General features: G+C 37.2%; 1 protein-coding gene and 1 non-coding gene across 2 annotated transcripts; one reads left to right on the top strand and one right to left on the bottom strand.

Moving 5' to 3' along the window:
- Positions 1-2,553: 2,553 nt before the first annotated feature.
- Positions 2,554-2,625, bottom strand: trnam-cau. Its single transcript has one exon. It is a non-coding gene; the product is annotated as a tRNA-Met (tRNA).
- Positions 2,626-4,307: 1,682 nt separating this feature from the next.
- On the top strand, positions 4,308-22,393 carry fbxw12 (F-box and WD repeat domain containing 12). Its single transcript, XM_048155403.1, has 10 exons — positions 4,308-4,460; positions 6,223-6,260; positions 9,545-9,714; positions 10,277-10,398; positions 12,021-12,227; positions 12,325-12,489; positions 21,263-21,473; positions 21,625-21,803; positions 21,885-22,015; positions 22,115-22,393. The coding sequence occupies exons 1-10, from the start codon at positions 4,365-4,367 to the stop codon at positions 22,212-22,214; spliced, it is 1,419 nt and encodes a 472-aa protein (XP_048011360.1). The 5' UTR covers positions 4,308-4,364; the 3' UTR covers positions 22,215-22,393.

The following is a 22,393-nucleotide window of genomic DNA, read 5'->3' as shown; positions in this document are numbered from 1 at the left end:
CTGAAAACATTATAAGAACGTTAGGGAATAATGTTCTAACAATGTTATCGCTAAACATTTGTAGAATGTTTTTTAGAGAATGTTATCCTAACATTTAGAAGAACATTCTGGGAACTAAAATAAAACTACCCGCTGAAAACATTATAAGAACGTTAGGGAATAATGTTCTAACAATGTTATTGCTAAACATTTTTAGAATGTTTTTTAAAGAATGTTATCCTAACTTATAGAAGTACATTATGGGAACTAAAATAAAACTACCCGCTAAAAACATTATAAGAACAATACATGATAATGTTCTCAGAACATTTTTAGAACAAAAAAATTCCAGCTGGGACAACGCTGGGAAAGGATGACATGACTCACCGTGTTTGTAGACTGATCCGAGTTACCACAGCTGTTTGATGAACACGTTGAAAAAGGAGCAATTTATTAGGAGCAAATCAAAAAGGAGCAAATCTATTAACAAGCTAGCAAGATGCAAACGCACTGTAACAGCGATTTAGATTCAAAGATTACAAGCTAGCGACGTCAGATTAATGTGGTAGGCAATATTATATACAAGGTAATAATAATATAAGCAACAATGAATAAAAGTAAGAGATTCAAAACAAAGCTATACGGAGTTACAGATGCAAACCACTCTGGGGTGCGTTTCCCGAAAGCATCGTTGGTGAACCATGGTCATAAGTCCCATTGAACTCTATTGGTAACGACGGAACTTGCGACCATAGTTCGCTTTGGGAAACGCACCCCTGAGCAGCGAGGCAGACAGGAGCAATCGAGCACAGAACATAGGCCTATGTAAACATAAATATGAAACTACGTTTTCTTTAATGGCTACAACACGTATACAGAGAAATTTCATGTCGTGAGCAAGAGTGTATCATGAGTTAGGAGTCGGATCAAGAATTATTTATTTTTAGACTATAATATTGGGGGCATCCAAGTTATTTGACGTATTTGATTTTTTAAAAGTAACGTAATAGTTACTTTCCCTGGTAATTAGTTACTTTTATAATGATGTAACTCAGTTACTTACAAAGTTACTATTTGTGAGAAGTAACTATAACCAAAGTCCCTTTAAGACAAGTCATTTCACTCGGCGGCCATCTTTGAAACGCCTCTCGGGCATCCTGGGCATGGCATCATGCAGCTCCAAAGCTGTTTGCCAAGCTTTCGATTAAATTTCATATTTGAAATCACCAATGAAATCTGACAACAACTGTCTCATAATTTTTTTTCTAAACGCTGGAATCATGACAAAAAAAAAACTATTTTTATGCTGGATCAAGCTAATGCGCGTGCGCAGACCTAAATGCGCGTCTCTTGTGCCTCATTTCGGAGGCGCGCGTCTGACTGTTTCTATAGAAACCGGTGCTTCTAACGGCCGCTGCAGTGACGTGATGACTTTACCAGTCAGCGATTGGCTCTTATTTAGAAGGCGGGACTTATTCCACCATATTGCTCGTTACACTTTCTCCCATTCAAAACAATACGAGTGACATGTCTTGTGTTATTCTATAGTCTTTGCTATACTATAACTAATTAATTTTTTTATATAGCAATAACATAAAGAACATTGCTAAGCGATTACATAAATAGCCTACATGAATACCATCAATAGATAGATTCTAGTTAACATGTACGCGCACACACACACCTTACATCAATTTGGGAATAATTACAGATAAATATAAAAAGGAGGGAGTCCATTTCATCCGATGCCTTTTCGTCTGATGCCTTTTATTCTGAGGTAGTTTAGTGTGATGCCTAATTGTACGAGACCTGACGTCATTTTTCCTGAGACCTGAAGCCTTTCAGTCTGAGGCGCGATGCCGGTTTTTCCAGTGAAGCCTTTTAGTCTGAGGCATGACGCCTTTTCGTTGTATCATGACTGAGGTGTGAGGATGTCCTAATATGTATGCTTGTCTATTTTAATGCCTTGAGCACGGCTCATATAAGAGGCATTTCACCTCACAAATAAAACAGGCTTTTTGACTTTTACTTATTTCGCCCCGTACAATGAGCCTATCTGTCCGTGATGAAATAAAACAGGCTTTTTGACTTTTACTTATTTCGCCCCGTACAATGTGCCCATCTGTCCGTGATGAAAAGCAGTGCGCGCTGGCTGTGGTGGATTAGCGCTTTACACACGATCATTCAACTCACTGTTTCAGTCCTCGTTTCATTCGGCAATACCTGCTCCAGCCGGTAGGTGGGACTGTTGTCAGTCAAATCAATTTTTAAAAAAAATTTCAATTCAATGTAACGTACTTTCGTAGCATGAGTGTGTTTACATACAAAATTGTCAAAGCATTATACACAGGTAAGACAAAAAAAATAACAACAATAAAACAGTCTTAAAATAAGGTTCTAGGCTAATGTATACGCACTCTTAATGCAAAAAAAAAAAAAATTAAAACTTAAATTTACAAATAATTTTCCTATCGATTTGCTCTTTGAGAGACTTTATCAACAACTAGGACCGGGGGATTTTCACTGTCGTCGTACATTATACACACACACACGTTTAAAGGTTAAAATAAATTCTAGCAGAGGATGGTTTCGATCCATCGACCTCTGGGTTATGGGCCCAGCACGCTTCCGCTGCGCCACTCTGCTACTGGAAGAATAGCTGAATCTACTGATACAATTACTCTGATGTAATACATATCTCAGCACAACAGTGTTTTACATTTAACATAGCCTTTAAAGCTGATGAAAAAACAATAAAGCAAAAAGAACGCTTTTAACGATTTGAATGAGTTGATTTAATTAGTGAAACATTTTAAGGAGCGAGGAAATAAAATGACTTTTGTCCACAACCCCATTTTTTTCTTAAGCATATGTGCAGCGCAAACTGTGCAGGCATAATAAAGAGAAAAAATAACTGGAGGTATAACGACTACTAATGTAATAATAATAATAATTATATAATTGTAACAAACAGCTATTAGCTATATAAATAAAATAATAAATATGCAATGGAAAAAAAAATGTAAACACGTAGACTGTATCAGGCTACGTTTATGTTCATGCTCACAATAATATCTGCAGTTGCAATCAAAATGATTAAACCCCCTGGACGACCTGCAATACTACTGCAACTATGGCATCAGAAAACCATCTAGAAATTTATTTGAGTGATTCTGAGAACGTAAAGTTGACTTACTGAGTTTAAATGGAAACAAAATCTAATTAGATCTGTACATTCACATCCAAAATTATTAAACCCCCAAAAGTCAAATTTTGTAGATAATATTTATAACCTCAAATAAACTTTGCCTATAGCCTATATTATTTGTCTTCTGACATTCTCCACTGGAAGATCAAATATTGTATTCTCCTTAATGAAACTGGTCCCACTTTATATTTTGTGGCCTTAACTACTTTGCACTTACATTTAAATTAATCATTTGATACAATGCACTTATTGTGTACATACATGTGTACTTATATTTTAAAAAAATACCTGCATGTAATTACACATTAGTTAATTTCTGTAATTATTATTATAATTACACAGTTGACCCATCCCTTACACCTTAACCCACCCTTAAACCTACCCATACCACCAAACCTATCCCTAACCTTACCTGTATCCCACCTCAATAGCAGCATAAGTGTTTTGCGATACAATATGAACACAATAAGTACATTGTACTTATTTTTTGATGCAAGTAGTTGAATCCACAATAAGTACATTGTACTTATTTTTTGATGCATACTAGTTGAATCCACCTAATATAAAGTGGGACCATGAAACTGCTTTTTCTTCAATGCCCTGGCATGTTTGCAATGGTATCATACATTTTAAATTTACAAACGATGCTGCTAACTGTGTCTCTAGGAACGTTTAGTGTGTTGGAAATGGTCTTGTAGTCATAGTCTTTTTGATGTAATAAAACACAGTTTTTGTGAGAGCTCTTTTGTCTTGGCTATATTTGCTATTCAACTTCAGCACATGCATATAGGCTAAATTTATGCATATGCCACAACTAAAGGTAATTAAGTGTCGATATAGAGTTCCCAAAGGCTTAATTCTTTTTTCTTTTTTTTTTTTTACCACAATTTTGTACCCTACCATAAGTGATTTGAAAACGGCATGTTGAATAGGGGTTGACTAATTCTGAATAGCTGTACTAGGCTATAAAAAAATCCAGATTTTTTTTCTTTAGAAAACCTTACATTTGTATATGTTACAGTCTCTGTGGAGTTGAAAAATATTGATTGCAATTGTATGTTTACAGTCAACGTAATGTGTGTCCTTGAGGTTATTCCGTAGAATACATCCTCATGACGTCATCACGAAACTGAAAGTAACAGGCAGTGGCAGTTCTGCTGTGATAATAACTGTAGAAATGGAGATTTGGCAAAGTTTACCGCTGGACTGTCTGATCAGTATTTTCTCTCTTCTTCAAGATGAAGATTTAATCAGAGCATCCACAGTTTGTAAGGTAAGCGATAACAACATTTGATGATAGGGCCTAATGTCAGCCCCCATTCTGAACCAGTCGCGTATCCTAGGCTAGGTCTAGAGTAATGGTGCGTTCAAGTCATGTCGGAAAGATCGTATTTACGAGCAGAACCGACATGAACGCCACCACAATGTCGTAAATACCAGTGGGAAGCTCGTAATTTTCTTTAAGCTCCGATCTATACGAGTTGGGGGCGTGTCAGTCAGAAACATAGCGAAATACCACAATACTTGCAGGTATTTAGCAGTGACATTGTCAGGCTTTTCTATGTACAACGAAGTAAGCTGATTCCAAGCAAAAATACGATAGCATCACAATATAAAAATGTAATATGTAACAATACATTTTACAATGGCTTCATAAATTAATTAAAAACATAAAAAAGCAACATACAACTAATGCACATTCTTTGCTCTACATTTTCTAGAAGCAGAAGTGTTGTTATTTTGTGTAATTAATTTAGAGAAGGCACACCGCCATCTTACTCCGACGAAAGTGACTTGAACGCACCTACTGTTGTACACACGACTTCCCACCTCGTACGAACTTCCCAGGAAGACTTGAACGCACCATAAGTGCAGACCTCCTGATACGGATGAAGTAGCTTATGAGAGGCTCGTTAACGGAGTCTGGACACTCCTTCCTTTTGTTTCCATTGGAAAGAAAATAATTGACGTAGTCAATCACGCTGAGATGTCATCCCTATAGCATACTTTACAGTTGAAGTAACCTGGGTTGATTGCTTGCGATTGGAACTGTACGTTCTTTTTTTTCATTTTCATACACAAGCACACATTAATTGCCGCATGAATACTGACACTGACAAATAGTTTACATTGAATTGAAAGCACACAATGAAATATTACACTATGATAATTAGTTAGAAGCAGGGACGTGCACAGGGGGGTTGCTCAGGTTGCCCGGGCAACTGCCCATATGCCCTTCTCGACTCACTTTGCCCTTCCGAGGTGGAAAAAAAATAAATAAAAAAATCGTACAATGGATGCAGAATTTCACGTAGGCCTAGATAAAAAAATAAAAATAAAAAAAAAAATCGCAAAGCCTCATTCACTTCCATATTCGGGCATCCGTCCTAAAGTGAAAGTAAGTAGGGGAAGGGCAAACTCTGTTTGCGTGGCTGCAGCGCTGCACGCGACCGGCACCTGAGCTGAGCCTGCATGAGCGGCACTAGAAGGAGATTGTCGCGGTTGTCGGATGAGACGACTTAACGTTGTCGGAAAGGTGAGTAAGGTTATAATCGTTAACGAAAACGAACGAAAAAACGAAAAAAATTAGAAAAATAATGCACACCTGAGGTGGTGATTCGGTCACGACTCGAAGCGGAGTCAATTATTCTGCTTATACCACGGTTATTCTCAGTCCTGCAACCCTGGTTAGAAGAATGCCAGGCCATAGCGTTCAGATTGCTTCAATGTCTCCTGATTAAAGAATACATGAATAAGAAAACTCACGCACGTTACATTTACAGTAGCCTACACTTTTTACTTATCTACATAGCCTACTATATACACTGTGGTCTAAAAGTCTCAGATCACACTGAAACCTGGAATCCTGAAAAAATTGAAGATTTTAGGGATGTGAATTTTTTTTTTTTTTTCTAGGAAACTAGTCAAATAAGCAAATGTGTGACATTGAGCATGTGATTTCGTATAATAGAAACATTTTCACTAGTGGACCTCACTGTATATTATTTTCATGCAAATTTAAACTGTTTGTGTAGGAATGGTACTATGCTGCAGAGACACCATGGTTGTGGAGGTAAGTCACTAAAGATTATATGTCGTTAAACATTGCTTAAACAGTAAAATTACAATAATTATCTGTACTGTTTGGGGGCCATTCATTCCTGGGATTCCAAGGGTCATTCCTGGGATTTGGTGCCTTTTGTGTCCACAGTAAAGATCATGATTTTACTACCTTAAAATGTTGAACAATATCCATTTTAAAGCTTTCTTAGTTATAAATAACACCATTTGAACTCTAAGGATATTGAAGTTGATTAAAAAAATAATTTGAGAAATTTTACAACATTTTGACCATATATCACTATTTTTCCTATGTCCTCAGGCTTGCGTATCCTATTTTCATGATAAATACAACACTTACTATACAAGATTTTTTGCAAAATTTTTACATTGTTGGGTATATCAGTAATGATTCTCTCTAATGTAACGAATGTAGCGGTTCGTACAGTTATTAATTAATTTATGGATGAAATATGAATATAATAATTCATAAGGTTATGAATAAATTATGATTCATATATCAACCCAACGGGGAATTAAACATATATTGTGAATCAATTACAACGAATTATAATCAATTACATATATGATTAGTTCTGGTTTAATAATTATCTAGAGAAACTGTTCGTTTGTCCAGCAAACTAAGTCCCTCACAGAATATTATAAACAGAGTTATTTTCTGGCCATGAAAATAACTAAAGCATAAAGCGATCGAAAAACGTTAAAGTGACTTGGTCTTCAGTTGAAAGAACAACAGAACAATCGAGCATGAATTATGTGTTTAATATATGCAGCTACGGCTACCGAGATTATACGTCAAAAATATATACAGAAGTATACACATATATATACACGAGTGAGAATGAAGAAAAGACATGGAAAGAAAGATGATCAAAGGATGGCAAATTACACAGTTAACATAAACCCTTTTGAGAGAGAGAGAGCCAGCACAGAAATCAGTTTAGACAAATTCAGATAAATGATAATACTTGCTTATTGGTTCAAGTCCGTGTGTAGCAGTTTCAATGCGCCTGGCTGGGTTGGTCCTTTCAGAGAGGGTTTCTCCGGCGGGGTTTTCAAAAGAGGTTTAAGCTTAAGTAACTTAGCCGAAGAGAGAGAGAGAGTCTAAAGAAGTGGTCCTCCCGAACTGCGCGCGTGGTTGGGAAGCGCGGTCACCTGAGGCGTCCGTGCACGAGGTGCTCGTGAGTCAGTCGGGAGACAAAGGAGAAGAAGAAGAGCAGCGCGAAGAGACAAGAGAGTGAGCGAAGGTGTGTGTCGTTGTCTTTATGGAAACCCAAGCTAACACACCTCCTGAATTGTAGCAGCCAATAGAGGCGCAGCACTATTTGGCGGGCAAAGTTGCTTTGTTTGGTCTCCTAGCTGAATTTGCATACTTAATGGCTATCAGATCGGATTTCGAGATGGGGTGTGTTCTTCACAGGATCATTAAACACATAGAAAAATGCATTTGTCCGTTTTGTGACATGTCTCAATGAATAGCTCAAGTCCGGAGCTTTGAAACGAGATCAAACTCGATAGGTCAGAAAGGCATAGAAACCAAGTTATGGTTTACAGACAAAATTATATCGTTAAAATGCACACTAGCACAAATACACTCATTTAAACACTAGGAAACATGCATAGGCTCTAAAATATATCATATATATATTCCAGCATAGTGGTAGTTCACATATACAGTTAAAAATGTATGATTGTGTGTTTCTGTGTGGGGTGTTGGAATGTGGATCTGGTCAGTCTCTGGGGGGGGGTGCTCCTTTTGAAGTCACCAAAGAGAGGAAGTTGGACTTTACTGTTTACCATCGCAGGTCCACAAAAGTGTCAAGTGGGCTCATCTTATGGCAGACTATTCGGAGCCGAGATGGTTTTACAACCCAGTCCAGCATGCTAAAAGCGTTCTGAACATTCCCAAGTTTATTGATTATCCTGATACGTGTGCATATGCTACACTAATGTATAGAGTTTTTAAATTATTACATTTAACAATTATAATAAAGGTTTTTGGCATGTCCCTCAAGTTATTTTTGACTACTATCCCTTCGAATGAAAGTTGGAAAGTTAAATGGCACCATATCATAAAGCAGTCATCACTTCTTTGGAGGCAAAACAACTTGGGCAAGTTTGTGAGATCTTCTATTATTTTAACTGTAAATTTGACAAATTTTATCTTTCAAATTTGATGTGGTCATTCAACCTCTACACATCTACTCTGTTAAGGGAAATATAAAAAAAATTTAGTAGATTTTTTTTTTATTTTTATTTTTTTTATTACAGTGTAAATGAAAAACCTTTACAGTGTAAACCTTCTGTTAGCTTTTTGTTGCACAGACATGGTGCAGTGGCTGATTTTAGGTCAGAATGTCCACTCTGCTAGTGTCCACCCTGTTAAATCTGAAGACCTAACAGAGTGGACACTGAGAGTGTACATAGTGATTGTCAAAGTAATTTATGTTTAAAGTTGAACAAGTAGTGTATTTAAAGTTCTTTGGTAATGTTTTACAATTTGTTTCCTATCAGCTAATATGGTGTTAAATCATGAATAAATAATAAATAAATCATAATCCAGCAACAAAAGTAATATTGTAACTGGTTGTATGTGAGAGATAGGAAATCATCCATCCATCCATTTTTATACCACTTGTCCACCCTATTAAGCTATTTATTTATTTATTTATTTTTACAATAATTTCATTAAAATAGCAAAACAACAACAACAGCAACAACGAAACAATTCAGTGAAAATTTATTGGAAAATATCAATAATGTACTTTAAAACGTTAAACAAAACTTAGTTTTTTGTTACATTTTGTATCTGAAAATGAAAAATGTCAAACGATGTATTTGTGAGAGAGAACACTTCAGACATAATATAGCCTAAATATTTTCTGGTAATTTAATAACTGATATTATTTTAAAAGAACTAAGGGACATAAGTTGTCTAAGAAAATGTACACAATAAATACCCATAAATTAGAAGTATTTAAAAAAAGTTAATTTGTCACCAACAGGGTGGGCATTTTTGATCTAGCATTTCATTAATTTTGTTTAATAAATGGTTACATTTATCTACCTGAGCTTGACCAAATTTTTCAAATGTTTTACATTACTGTATCATGATTACACAAAAAATATTTTAAAAACTGGGTTTGATTTTGATGATGTCCAAAAGGCACAGAATACCAGGAATGACCCATAAATAGCATTTATCTTAGGATGTTGGAGGGCTGATATCACTGTATATCTTTCTGATGAGACACTTAAGAACAAATCCTTGTGTAGGAGAATGTATCTGCAGAGATGGAGTTTCTGCAATGTTTCCCAGCTTCTCTCAGACACGGAGACACACTCATGGAAAGCTTATTACCTGCGTCGTTCTCACCTAGAGATGAAAATGGAAACCGGCAGGTCATGTGCAGACTACACGTGCAAAAGCCTACGAGGCCATAAAGGCAAGTGATCTCATCCAAGAGCTCAGCAAACATATAGCTATAATGCCAATACAAATCACATCAAGGGCTATTTTTAATTCTCTTTAGCTGATTTTATGTGACACGTTAGCTACATTGACATGCAACCAAATAATCTGTAAGTTTACCAGATTGGAAGGGGTGGTGTAGACCTGAAATAATAATAACTATAAATGTTGAATCCAAGTGTTGAATTCTTGATTGGATTCAAAAATACCTCATGCACATGCACAGTGCCATGATGTGTATGTTTATATGAGTTTTACGTCGTTTCTTTTCGTCATTCGTCTTATGAACTGTTCAGTGGAGGAGACTAAATATTTACTAAATGTTTGCTAAAACAACAATTACACTCACTGTACCACCGATGAGATTTTCTCTGGTTCTGAATGCAGCGACTAGGCAGTTTTTATTTTCCACAATACATGTACTGCACATGTAAATAAATATGTGAATGTGAATATGTAAATAAATCTGAAATCAGATTGGGCTTCATTTGGATTGACGAAAATCAGTGCATGTGAGTCATTCTCTGATTCCATAGGCAGGATTGTTGGTTTTGCATACCTGGCTGGAAACGATGGCTGCTCAGATGTTTGGAATTGCACTCCGGTTGTTTGCAGTGCATCGACAGATGGCACAGTCAAAGCGTGGGACATTCACAAGGTATTACATGCTTTCTTGTTCATATAAATGTGAGTAGATATTAAGCTGGATCTCAAAAAATGTCTGGGATAAATTTCACCTCCAAATCAAAAGAGAAAAAACAAAGCAGCTTTATGCAAACAGAGTTCAGTTCTGCTGTAAAGCAGATCTAAAAAGACAATAGTGTCATTGTTCAGTTCCATTCAATAACTGTGTAAAATTAATCAATTATGGAATGAGTTCAATTCATCTATAAAGCAGCTCTGTAGAAAACAGTGATGTCATCACATCTGCTCAGTTCTCATCCAATAATGTCAGTGCAGTCAAATTAAAGGGATAGTTCACCCAAAAATGAAAATTTGATGTTTATCTGCTTATGGTTTGAATGGCTTATGATGGTTTTTTTGCCCTCTGTCAGCCGTATAACGCAAGTCAATGGTCACACAATCTATGAAACCCTGCGGCTCGTGAGACAATAAACTTGCGAGAAACCGAACAGTATTTATATAATTTTTTACCTCTAAAACACCACAGACTGCATTCAGCATTCGCTTGGTGAGGTCTGATCGCGCTCTGACAGCGGCAGTGATGTCTAGCACTCGTTGAAGTATATGCGCGAGACATCACTGCCGCTGTCAGAGCGCGATCAGACCTCACCAAGCGATTGCTGAAGGCTCTTGGACATAGTGGTGTATTAGAGGTAAAAAATTATATAAATACTGTTCGGTTTCTCGCAAAAAAACGATTGTTTCGTGTCTTAGGACATCAATATGTCGTCACGAGCCGCAGGGTTTAATTTGGATTTGTTTGTGCATGTTTATTGACTCTTATAAATTGTGTGACCATTGACTTGCATTATTTGACTGACAGACATCAACGGTTGGAGTTAAAAATCATCATTTGTGTTCTACTGAAGAAACAAAGTCACCTACATCTTAGATGCCCTGGGGGTAAGCAGATAAACATCACATTTTCATTTTTGGGTGAACTATCCCTTTAATAATATTGCTGAATATTAAGAGTTCCCAACTAAACAAGAACCCAAACCCAAAATCCATCAGGTGAAAGAAAAGGAGAAAAAACCTTGGGAGAGTACCCTAATTCTGATTGGATTTTTTTTTTTTTTTATATATTTCACCATTGTACATGGCAGGGTGACTGTATGGTTTCTCATATTTATTGTAAAGAAACTGAAGCCTATTGTAATAACTATTTTTATGACATTTTGTGCTATGACATTTTTTAATACGGAAAGCGGTCTGGCGGAAGCTAGTTATTTTACTTTATAACATGTTAAATATGGATTTTGTTTTTCACAAATGCATCGCTTCACTTCAGAAGGCCTTTATTAACCCCCCGGAGCCATGTGGATTACTTTTATGATGGATGGATGCACTTTTTTGAGCTTCAAACAGGTGGTTTCTGTGTACTGCCTTTATAAAGCTTGGGAGCAACAGGGTGATTATTAATATAAATCTGATTGTATTTGTTTGAAAGAAAAAGTCATATACATCTAGGATGGCTTGAGGGTGAGTAAGTAATGGGGTAATTTTCATTTTAAAGTGAAACAATCCTTTAAGCAAATCCAAAATCAAGACTGACAGTTTTTGATTCACCTATAATGTAATACTTGTTTCATGCAGGGTGTTAATCTATGGTCAAGTCCTGCCCAAAGCCCCATGCAGGACATCACAGTTGATCCGGTGCAGTCTGTCGTTGTCACGTCTGACAGCACAGGAACAATCAAAACTTGGAAGGGTGCAACTGGAGAGGAGGTGGCCTCCTTTATGTCTGGATTCTCTGAGACCACACTACTTTCATTCAACAACAAAGACAGCTCTTTTCTCTTGGTAGGCTATAATTTATAGACTTCTTTGTTAAATGTGTAGCTACACAATGAATATGTAGTATGTACTGTAGACTTACATTAAAATCTTTCATTTTTAGGTGGGAACTATTTTAGGTTCTCTGCTCGTCCTGTCTTGCCCTGTACTGTGTGAAGTCTCAAGGCACATGGTGTGTGACTCCTTCAGGCTAAACCTCCTCCTCTCATCGCCAGATAGAAAATGGATACTTGCTGGCTCCAAAGAAAAATTTGACTCGAGCCCAAAGGTAAACCAAGCACCATAAATTAATTTCAGCCCATTTCATCATTGGAATAGGTATATATTTTTAATATAACATATAAACCTTTCAAGACTACCATCTAATCAATACTTCTGCAGAAACCACAAGTGTAATTTGAGCTTCATTTGTAAAAATTCCAAGTTTAATAGTCAAATTGTTAGTAAAAAAAATAGATTATAGCAATATCAGTCACCCTGTCCCATAAAGCCCTGTGATTGAGATAATACATTGCCTCCTCTCTAACCTCTTACATATTTGGATATATGTATGGAATCTTTTGTGATAATCTTCAAGTATAGGGATTTAATGTATATTTGAGTTTGTAAATTCTACTGTAATTTTTATGGGCCCTATAATACACCCGGCGCAATGCGACGCAAGGCGCAGCGCAAGTGTGTTTGCTAGTTTGCGTCCGGCGCCGTTCGCGTTTTCCCGTTCAGCGCCACGTCCTTAAATTAGTAAATGCATTTGCACCAGTTGGTGCGCCCATGGGCGTGCTGGTCTAAAAAAGAGGTCTGTTCAGGCGCATTGCCGGCGCATTGCTATTTTAAGGAGCTGAAAATAGACTGCGCCATAGACCAACTCAAACCTGGTCTAAAGTCTAAAGTCAATGGCGCAATATTTTTTTGTTAGAGCGCGTTGGCCCTTTCACACAGGACGCGGTAAGCGCTGCGCTCGCCGCTGGGTTCAGCGCAGCTCTTCAGATACAAAGCGATTTGCGCTGCGCTGGCCGGAGCACATTAGTTGGAGTTTTCCAAACTTGTATCGGGACGGGAGTTCTAATCATCTAATCATTTGATTGTTGTTCCACCTTTCGGTCAGCAGCAAAGTATATGTCCAGTGCTAAGAAGTGTCTGTCATGTCATCATGACACAGCTTTTCTCCCGATGTCTCTATACGACCAGCAAACTTGTATTGTATAGCTCTGGAAATTCCAACACAGTAAATAGCTGTTCATCCATTTTGCTTTCCTATTGTTTGGATGCCCCGTTGCTATTGGTCGCGCGGGTAATCGTCACAGAGCGCAGCGGCAAAAGTTGAACCATTTTGAACTTTGACCGCGGCAGCGCGCAAGCTGCGCTCCGCTGCGTCTGCGCTTTGGTCAACGCAGTCCTCGCGCGGCGCAAACCATTGAAACAAATGGGTTTCATAGCACAGCGCAGCGCTTACCGCGTCCTGTGTGAAAGGGCCTTCTGGGCGCGTCCACAGTGCGCGTTGACTTTGCTTATTACACACAGGGATGCGCATCACACAAACATGCCAAATATTAAAAACAAAAGGATTACAGTGTAAAAGAATATTATTGTGTAGGCTACATAAATATAAAAATGTAATGATGAATAGTCATTGCGTGTATTAGAATTAGGCTACCTATTTTCAATTCAGCCTATTACTACTTATAATGATGAACGAAATTAGCTAATTAATTGAACAATCGTGCTAATACACACACATATATATTAACTGACTCATCGCGCGGAGCTATTTGAAAGCCTGCATCCAACGCAGACGACTGAAAGATTGACTGGCCACTTAACAGGTAATTTCAGCAAAACATATGATGCCAGAAGACGAGGACACAATCACTGCTAATTCATCCTACGCCTTCTTTACCTCGGGAAGCTTTGGTGGATTCCTGCTTGCAGCTTGTCCCGTAGATGATCTGCTCGCGCGCTTTAACTTCGCGCACGAGCAGATCGGTTTCTTCGCTTGAAAAGCGTTCAGCTTTTCCGCCAACAAATTCCGCCATGTAAATAGCAATCCGCCATGGCGCGAGCGCATCTCGCTCTTAAAGGGAATGGGAGATGACACTCTGATTGGTTTATTGAACGTTACGCCCATTACTCATTAAGAGAATAGGGACGACCCATTTCAAAAATGCGCCCCGGCGCACGGACCGTTTTTCCGTCGTTAAAATAGCAAAAGTGGATTTGGACACGCCCTGAGTGCACCTGCGCCGTGCGCTTTACACTTTGCGTTTAGATCGTTAAAATAGGGCCCTATATGATTGTCATTCCCAGTGCTTCATGGAATAAACAATTCATGGCCCATTAAAAGGTGCCAAGTATTCAATTTTGTACCTTTGGTCTTTCTCAAATTTTTACAACTTATTTTGCATCAAATCAAATGTTTTACTGTAGTATATCATGTTGGAGTTCATCGTTTTGGTTCAAGGGTTAAAACTGACAGTTGCCGAAAGTCTGCATCACACTTGACAAAATATCCAATAGGATTTTTCCATTAAATTTTGGATTACTGAAGAAAATATGTCCTGTGAACAACAAAAGTTTGTGATTCTTATAAATTTTGTTCATCATAATAATCTTCACAAACGAACACATGAATTTTTAAGCCTAAATACAATTGGAAGAAGTAAAAACATAAGCTATAAACAAACTGCACTACGGTCACATGACTTCAACATCACCATCAAGCTTCTGACAACTCTTTCAGTCTTTATTCAGTCTTAAAAACATTTTCCCCTAAAGTTTGAGTTTGTATAGTTTTCAAGAGAGCGATTACTGATTATAAACACACAGAGGCTTTGAAAGTAGACTAGTGAGTATATGAGTTTACCAGTTCGGTGTGATGATGTTTAATGTCCCCGAGAACATCTGTAGTCCCATTACTGATGTATTTTATGTCATAGAATAAATTTTGAAAATATCTTGAGCTTGTGTTCACCACAAGGTGGCATTTAACAAAAAAAAAAAAAAAAAAAAGGACTTTAGGACAATGGAACCGGAAGTGATAAAATGACACTTGTTTTCATGTTTTGGCCTACAAAAATACATTATTCCTGCAGCACTATATTATCTATAACCATAACAACATTATAGACATCCCATTTGAAAAGTATGTGAACAGGGTTCCCACACGCCTTGAAAGTACTTGGATTTCAGACACATGAATTCAAGGCCTGGAAAGTACTTGAAAACAAATATTGGTCCTTGAAAGTGCTTGAATTAAATTTGAAATAAATTTTGTGTGAACTTATTATAAGAAGTCCCTCTTAGTCCTAACTATATTTGTTTTGGAATATTATTTTACAATCAGTTTATGAGTGTTTTCTATTGCAGTACTTCCCCTTGCTTGTTATTAGGCGGGGATTGGACATTTGAGCTGTGACACTTGCTGTGTCCAAAATGAACATTGGACATTACAACGTGGACGATTAAAAGGTCTCCATGATCTGCTTTTTAAGAAATAGTGTTGTTTTGTGCTATATTGCTTTCTGTTAGTTGCAGTCCTGGCGCCTCCGTCTCAGCAAACTGTGTAGTACAAAGCGACATACATTCACATCATGTGTTAACACAGCGGTAGAGTTATACTCACGGAACACTGCAGTTATTCACAATCACAAAAGTTTATTATTTGCATGCATTTTAAAGCCTTACCGGTTAAACTATTTATCTGCATGCTCGCCTAACACAAGCTTTTCTGAGGCGAAGCACGCACACTCTAAAATCCTGTCAAACACTGCATTTGCTGGACAAAGTTATCATTCTCATCTTACTCTGTTAATGCTGTCAAATACACACAAGGTTTACACCATTGTTTAAGTTTAAAGTTAAACAGTTGAGAGAAAATTGAATCCGTGTCAATATATTAAATGTGCGCAAGAGCCTTAAAGGGATAGACAACAAATGCTGTGACTTGTCCTTAAAGGGATAGTTCAACCAAAAATGAAAATTCTGTCACTCTAAAGTTGATCCAAACCTGTATTTTGTCTTGTGCTGAACACAAAAGAACATATTTTGAAGAACGTGGGTAACCAAACATTTGACATAGTATTTTCTTTCCTACTATGGAACTCACTGGGGACCAGCCGTTTGGTTACCCACTTTCTTAAAAAAAAAAAAAAAACTTGTATGTTCAACAAAAGAAATGTATTCGGGTTTTAAACAACTCATACGGTGAGTAAATAAAAACAGAATTTCCTTTTTTTTTTCAATTTAATACAGTAGCTTTAACAAGAAACTCATAAGAATTGTGATATATAAACTTCAGTTCAGATTTTTTTTTCTCAGAACTGCTTATTTATATCTCTTGATTCTGACTTTCTTTTCTCAGAATTGCAAGCTTATATATGATGTTTTATTAACAAAGTTTGAGAGGAGTAAATTCAGATAATTAACCTAATTAGCACAGGTGGAGAGCATTCAGTTAATCAACTCAACCAATAACAAGAGGTATAAATACAGCAGCCTTACCCTTATCTCTGTTCATCTGAGAGTTTATCAGCATCCCTGCTCAGAGGTGTAAAGTACTTGAGTAATTTTACTTGATTACTGTACTTAAGTATTATTTTTGGGTATTTTTACTTTACTTGAGTACATTTAAAAATCAATACTTTTACTTTTACTTGATTACATTTTTTGAGAAAAAAAGAGTACTTTTTACTCCTTACAATTTTATTTACAGTCAAAAAGTACTTATTTTTTGGAGATCACTTCATTTTCCTTTGCTATTTTCCTTCGCTATTACCAAACCAATTGAATTGCGCTGATGACCAGTTTAATTTAAAGGTTATTTATTCAATGAGATTCATTTCCACATTCCATGAAATTGGTCAGACATGTTCATTGGTCCTTTGGAAGTGACGTCATGTCACATCAATTACCACAATGCACAGCACCTTGACCTCAAAGAATATACACTAACAAGAAGCGACACTCAACAGAATGTTCCATTGCAACACCTGCGCCAGCAGCGGCCTTGCATTTCCACCATTTTGGGGTGAAGGCGACTTGGCAGTCCACTAGTTTCTATGGCAATATCAGCTGCTTTGTTAAAAAAAAAACTTTTTCACAAAACCTTTTTGCTCTCAGTCAGTTTGGGTTAAAACTCTTTAAAAGATCTAGTATTAGTATTAGACTTATAAACACTGAATTAATACCAACATATGAAATTAAATTATGACATGCATCAGAAAAACTGGGAATGTTGGACAATAAATATATGAATATAACAGCCTGATTTTGCAGTGTTGTCTAATGTCCATTGAAGCAAAAGTGTCCAAATGTGGGAATTATGCAATAACGGACACAGCAATGCATCATGTATTATAAGATCATTATGTTTTTAGCGTGATCCATTAAAACGTACAATATAGCTTATTTCAATTCAGACTTAGATATTATTACTATTACTCCACTAGGTCTGAAATATACTGATCGCTGTAAATATGATGATCCTAAATATATTAATTATTAATTTACTATTAATAAATGTGTAAAGTTTCATAAAATGGAAATACTCAATAAAGTAGGCTAACTACGTTACCTCAGATGGTTGAATGGTTGGATTCCACAACTGGTAAAATAAAATATATAAAAGACAATACAACATTTACTGTAGTATCATACAATTTACTGGTGACTTAATTTAAAAAACTGTTCTACTGCGCTTCTGATTTGGCAGTGAAATTCGCCGATTTTGGCTGCGTAAGATGTGAAGGATTCAATGCTTCAGTTAGTATTTTCACCCCATAATGGCAGCCGCGCTACCGGAGCGCCATCTAGTGACTGTTGCCTAAAAAGTATCAGAGTGTCGCCTCTTGGGTTCTATACTCTTTGGCCCTGTCCCAAATGGCACACTCCGGACTTGTGGACTTCCTCAGAGTCCACACTTTGGTGACGTCATGTAGTGCAGATCTATAGGGCCCTTGGCAGGAGTCCACGAGGGCGCATAGAGAGGTATTTTTGGGACAGACTCGACCGTCAGGCCGGAAATAACGGTCTGGTTGTTTTTTGACAGGAGCTGCAGGTTCGGGGAATATGCTGCCTATTGTTGTTGTTGTTGTTTTTACCATTGTGTTTGCGTGATGGCTTGCCATGCAGAGAAATCATATTTTTGCGCTCCGACGTCGTAGTAGAATACGAGATTATTTTTCGTGCATACAAATGCTGATGTTATGCATGGAGGAAAGGTTAAAGAAATAAAAGTTATTGACTTTGTAGCTAAACGTTATAACTTGTCAAATCAAGTAAATAATACACATAATAAACATGTGCGTGAGTTTCAGATGAATTTACAGGTTTAAATATAAATACTAGTGACTTTACATATGACTCAGTAAAGCCCTGACATTCGGTTCTATTTATTTAATGAATCATAATGCGATCATATTATTCAACGCGCTATTATTATGTTTGAGATATCAACCACTGGTCGATGACCATAATGTTTGTTTAAACTGTAGGTAAACAACTGGTAAAATGTACACCTAGGTCATAAAAACCGTAATGATACCTACACTTAAATATTTTTTTCTCAGCCATGTCATCAATTGCTCTTGAGCGAAATCTCCTCCCATCCGTTGTCTGATTGGCATTTCGCAAGGAATCCTGGTTAGTTAAAGTGTGCGGAGCCTGCATCTATGCGGGCTTCACGGAAGACCGATTCAAGGGTACAAAGGGGGCGCTGCTGAGCACACTTCAGAGCGTTAAAGGTGCCCTAGAACTTTTTTTTAAAAGATGTAATATAAGTCTAAGGTGTCCCCTGAATGTGTCTGTGAAGTTTCAGCTCAAAATACCCCATAGATTTTTTTTAATTCATTTTTTTAACTGCCTATTTTGGGGCATCATTATAAATGAGCCGATTCAGGGCTGCTGGCCCTTTAATTGCTCGTGTTCTCTGCCCACGGAGCTCGCGCTTGCCTTAAACAACATAAAAAAAGTTCACACAGCTAATATAACCCTCAAAATGGATCTTTACAAAGTGTTCGTCATGCAGCATGTCTAGTCGCGTAAGTACAGTGTTTATTTGAATGTTTACATTTGGTTATGAATGAGTTTGATAGTGCTCCGTGGCTAAAGCTAACATTACACACTGTTGGAGAGATTTATAAAGAATGAAGATGTTTATGAATTATACAGACGGCATGTGTTTAATAATGAAAATAACGACGGCTCTTGTCTCCGTGAATACAGTAAGAAACGATGATAACTTTAACCACATTTAACAGTACATTAGCAACATGCTAACGAAACATTTAGAAAGACAATTTACAAATATCACTAAAAATATCATGGATCATGTCAGTTATTATTGCTCCATCTGCCATTTTTCGCTGTTGTTATTGCTTGCTTACCTAGTCTGATGATTCGGCTGTGCTGCTCCAGACGTTAATGCCTACCCTTGTCTAATGCCTTTCATAATGTTGGGAACATGGGCTGGCATATGCAAATATTGGGGGCGTACATATTAATGATCCTGACTGTTACGTAACAGTTGGTGTTATGTTGAGATTTGCCTGTTCTTCGGAGGTCTTTTAAACAAATGAGATTTACATAAGAAGGAGGAAACAATGGAGTTTGAGACTCACTGTATGTCTTTTCCATGTACTGAACTCTTGTTATTCAACTATGCCAAGGTAAATTCAATTTTTGAATCAAGGGCACCTTTAAAATGCTGAATGGGACGGCCTACGGACTCGTAGACTCGGCGAGCACGCGCAATTTAAGTCCACGAGACCGAAAGTCCACATGAAGTGCGCCATTTGGGACAGGGCCTTTGTTGACCTGGAAATCATAACAGTCAGTGGAAGAAAATGGAGGAAGTCAAAAATCAGCCACAGAATCAAGAGCACCCGTGGCCAACAGTTCATCTGATGATGAAGATTTTTTCGCTTCTTTGAAACAGACAACACATGAAGCCAGCAAAGAGTTGGATGGATATCTGGCCTGTGTTTCAGGCACTGCAGGATTGATTTTAGCCCCAAAAGAGCTAGGCCTGACACTCACAATTTTGAAAATCAGCTTCTGCTTAAGTTAAATCTTTGAGTAGCATATTGCATACTGGCATTAGGTAGTAGTCTTATAGTTTGATAATTAAATACAATTAAACACAAACAGTTCTAAAGGAGGATAAAACTTTTTATGTGGTTCATTCACTTCATGTTTTTAGACATTAAAAGCTTAAACAAGAATCTCTAGTTTTCATTCTTGCTGTTACTTTTACTTTTTTAATACTCAAGTACAATTTTAATGTAGTACTTTTTTACTTTTACTCAAGTATGATTCTGGCCAGATACTTTTACTTTTAATTGAGTAAAAATTTCACTCAGTACTTGTACTTTCACTTGAGTAACATTTTTGAGTACTTTTTACACCTCTGTCCCTGCTCCACCCCATCTCCTCATTTTTAGTTCTATCTACTTTTACCACACCGGGGGGGGAGTACTCTGGGTTTGGGCTAAAATTTCGAGCTCGGAGCCCTCTCCCCGGACAGCACACCAAATACACATAACTTTACTCTATTTAATTATATGGATATGTGAACTCGTGTACTGCAATATATTGTATATATTCTGACTTTAAGCCACAATTACAATCCATATAATCCTTTTAATTCACTCAATTGCAAAATGTATTTTTATAATATTCACTCTATATTATAATGTTTTTACTCAAGTAATATTCATAAAAAATGAAAACCAAAACTAGAATGGAATAATTGTTAACATTAGGGATAAGAAAACTGCAAACAGTTTTAATATTTTTCCAAAATTAATGTACAAATAATTCTGTTCCTCTTCCGGGTTAAAATGGATGCAAATGCAATAGGATGATTAAAATGTTAAGTACAGTAAGAGGTCTTTCATGACGCTCCATATGTAATGTGAATTTGATAGGTGTTTGACATAAATTAAACGGTGCTTGAAAAAGTCCTTGAATCTGGTGTTCATGAAAGAGTGGGAACCCTGGTGAAAGTTTGTTGGGAAATGAATGACATCTGGTGTGTATTTGCGGAGGTATTCTACAGTGAGAGTGTGTGCTGCCCTGCTGAAGATGAGGACAGTCTGTGTCATAGTCTGCCAGTCACTGGCTGTTGTGCCGCTGTCTTCCTCCCGTCTCAACCGGCACGGCTCGCAGTGATCCAATCTGATGGCCTCTTCAGCCACAAAACAATCTCAGTCTTTGACCTGACCTTAAAGGAATCCAAGTACAAAAAGGAACCACAAGGTTGGCCTTAGAAATATATTGTTTTTCTTGCCGTAGGTTTAATGAATACTCTATTTTTGTTTAAAATCTTCATATACCTACAAATTACAATTGAAAGTATTATAATGCAATGATATTCACTGATACAGTATGTCATTAATTCCCACTTTAGCTCAGCAAGTCACATCTTTTCGGGTAGAACTGAGCCATCGTTCAGATGTCGTTCTTGAGGCAAGAGGGAGCAGCACTCTTCTGGTTGCAGACGGAAAACATCTGAAGGTCTACACATTTAAAGGAGAACTTGTAGCTAGTTTTGAAGACCATTTACAGCCAATCACTTCTCTTTGTGTGGTAAGCTGTTTGAACATTCATATCAAAACTTTCCCTGTGAGTGGTCTCACTTATAAAACATGAATTGTGCTGATCTTGCAGGACAGTTTTAGGGTGGTGACAGCATCTCGTGACCTGTCTCTCAGAGTCTTGACCTGGAGAAATGATCCAGAACACGGGCTTACCCTTGCGAGCCAGTATCATTTGCTCGGAGGCTCCCTCACAAGGTCCAGGTACAGCATTATCACCCACACTGGCAAGTGATGTTTACTTGCACCGTGTTTTGACAGCTATTTTGCAAATGGACTTTTTTCTTTTAAATGTATTTTCAGAGGATTCACCAGAGTTGCCTGTGATTATTCGAGTATTGTGGCCTCGGTGGATTCATTGGATGGGAAGGATGTTTTGAAGGCTTATACCTTTGATTTCTGACCTCGAAACCACCAAATGTATTCAGATCTTTTGCACTCACTGACCAGATTCATGTTTAGCATGATAGTGCAAAAGATACTCTTACATAAAGCATAACTTTTCTTTTTTGTAATAAGCTAATCTTCAGTTAGCCAACACGCATTCACCTCTACATGTAAAATAAAGACTGTTTTCATTCA

Source organism: Megalobrama amblycephala, linkage group LG14, assembly GCF_018812025.1.
Source record: "Megalobrama amblycephala isolate DHTTF-2021 linkage group LG14, ASM1881202v1, whole genome shotgun sequence".
In the NCBI taxonomy this organism is placed as follows: Eukaryota; Metazoa; Chordata; class Actinopteri; order Cypriniformes; family Xenocyprididae; genus Megalobrama; species Megalobrama amblycephala.
The sequence above is the reverse complement of the archived record's forward strand: the minus strand, read 5'-3'. Positions and strand labels throughout refer to the sequence as shown.

What these genes read in the sequence shown, in the direction of transcription:
- fbxw12 (XM_048155403.1), top strand. Translation starts at nt 4,365, where the DNA reads ATGGAGATTTGGCAAAGTTTACCGCTGGACTGTCTGATCAGTATTTTC. An exon ending in GAGACACCATGGTTGTGGAG is followed by an intron (nt 6,261 to 9,544) that starts GTAAGTCACTAA and finishes ATCCTTGTGTAG; the next exon opens with GAGAATGTATCTGCAGAGAT. An exon ending in AAGCCTACGAGGCCATAAAG is followed by an intron (nt 9,715 to 10,276) that starts GCAAGTGATCTC and finishes CTGATTCCATAG; the next exon opens with GCAGGATTGTTGGTTTTGCA.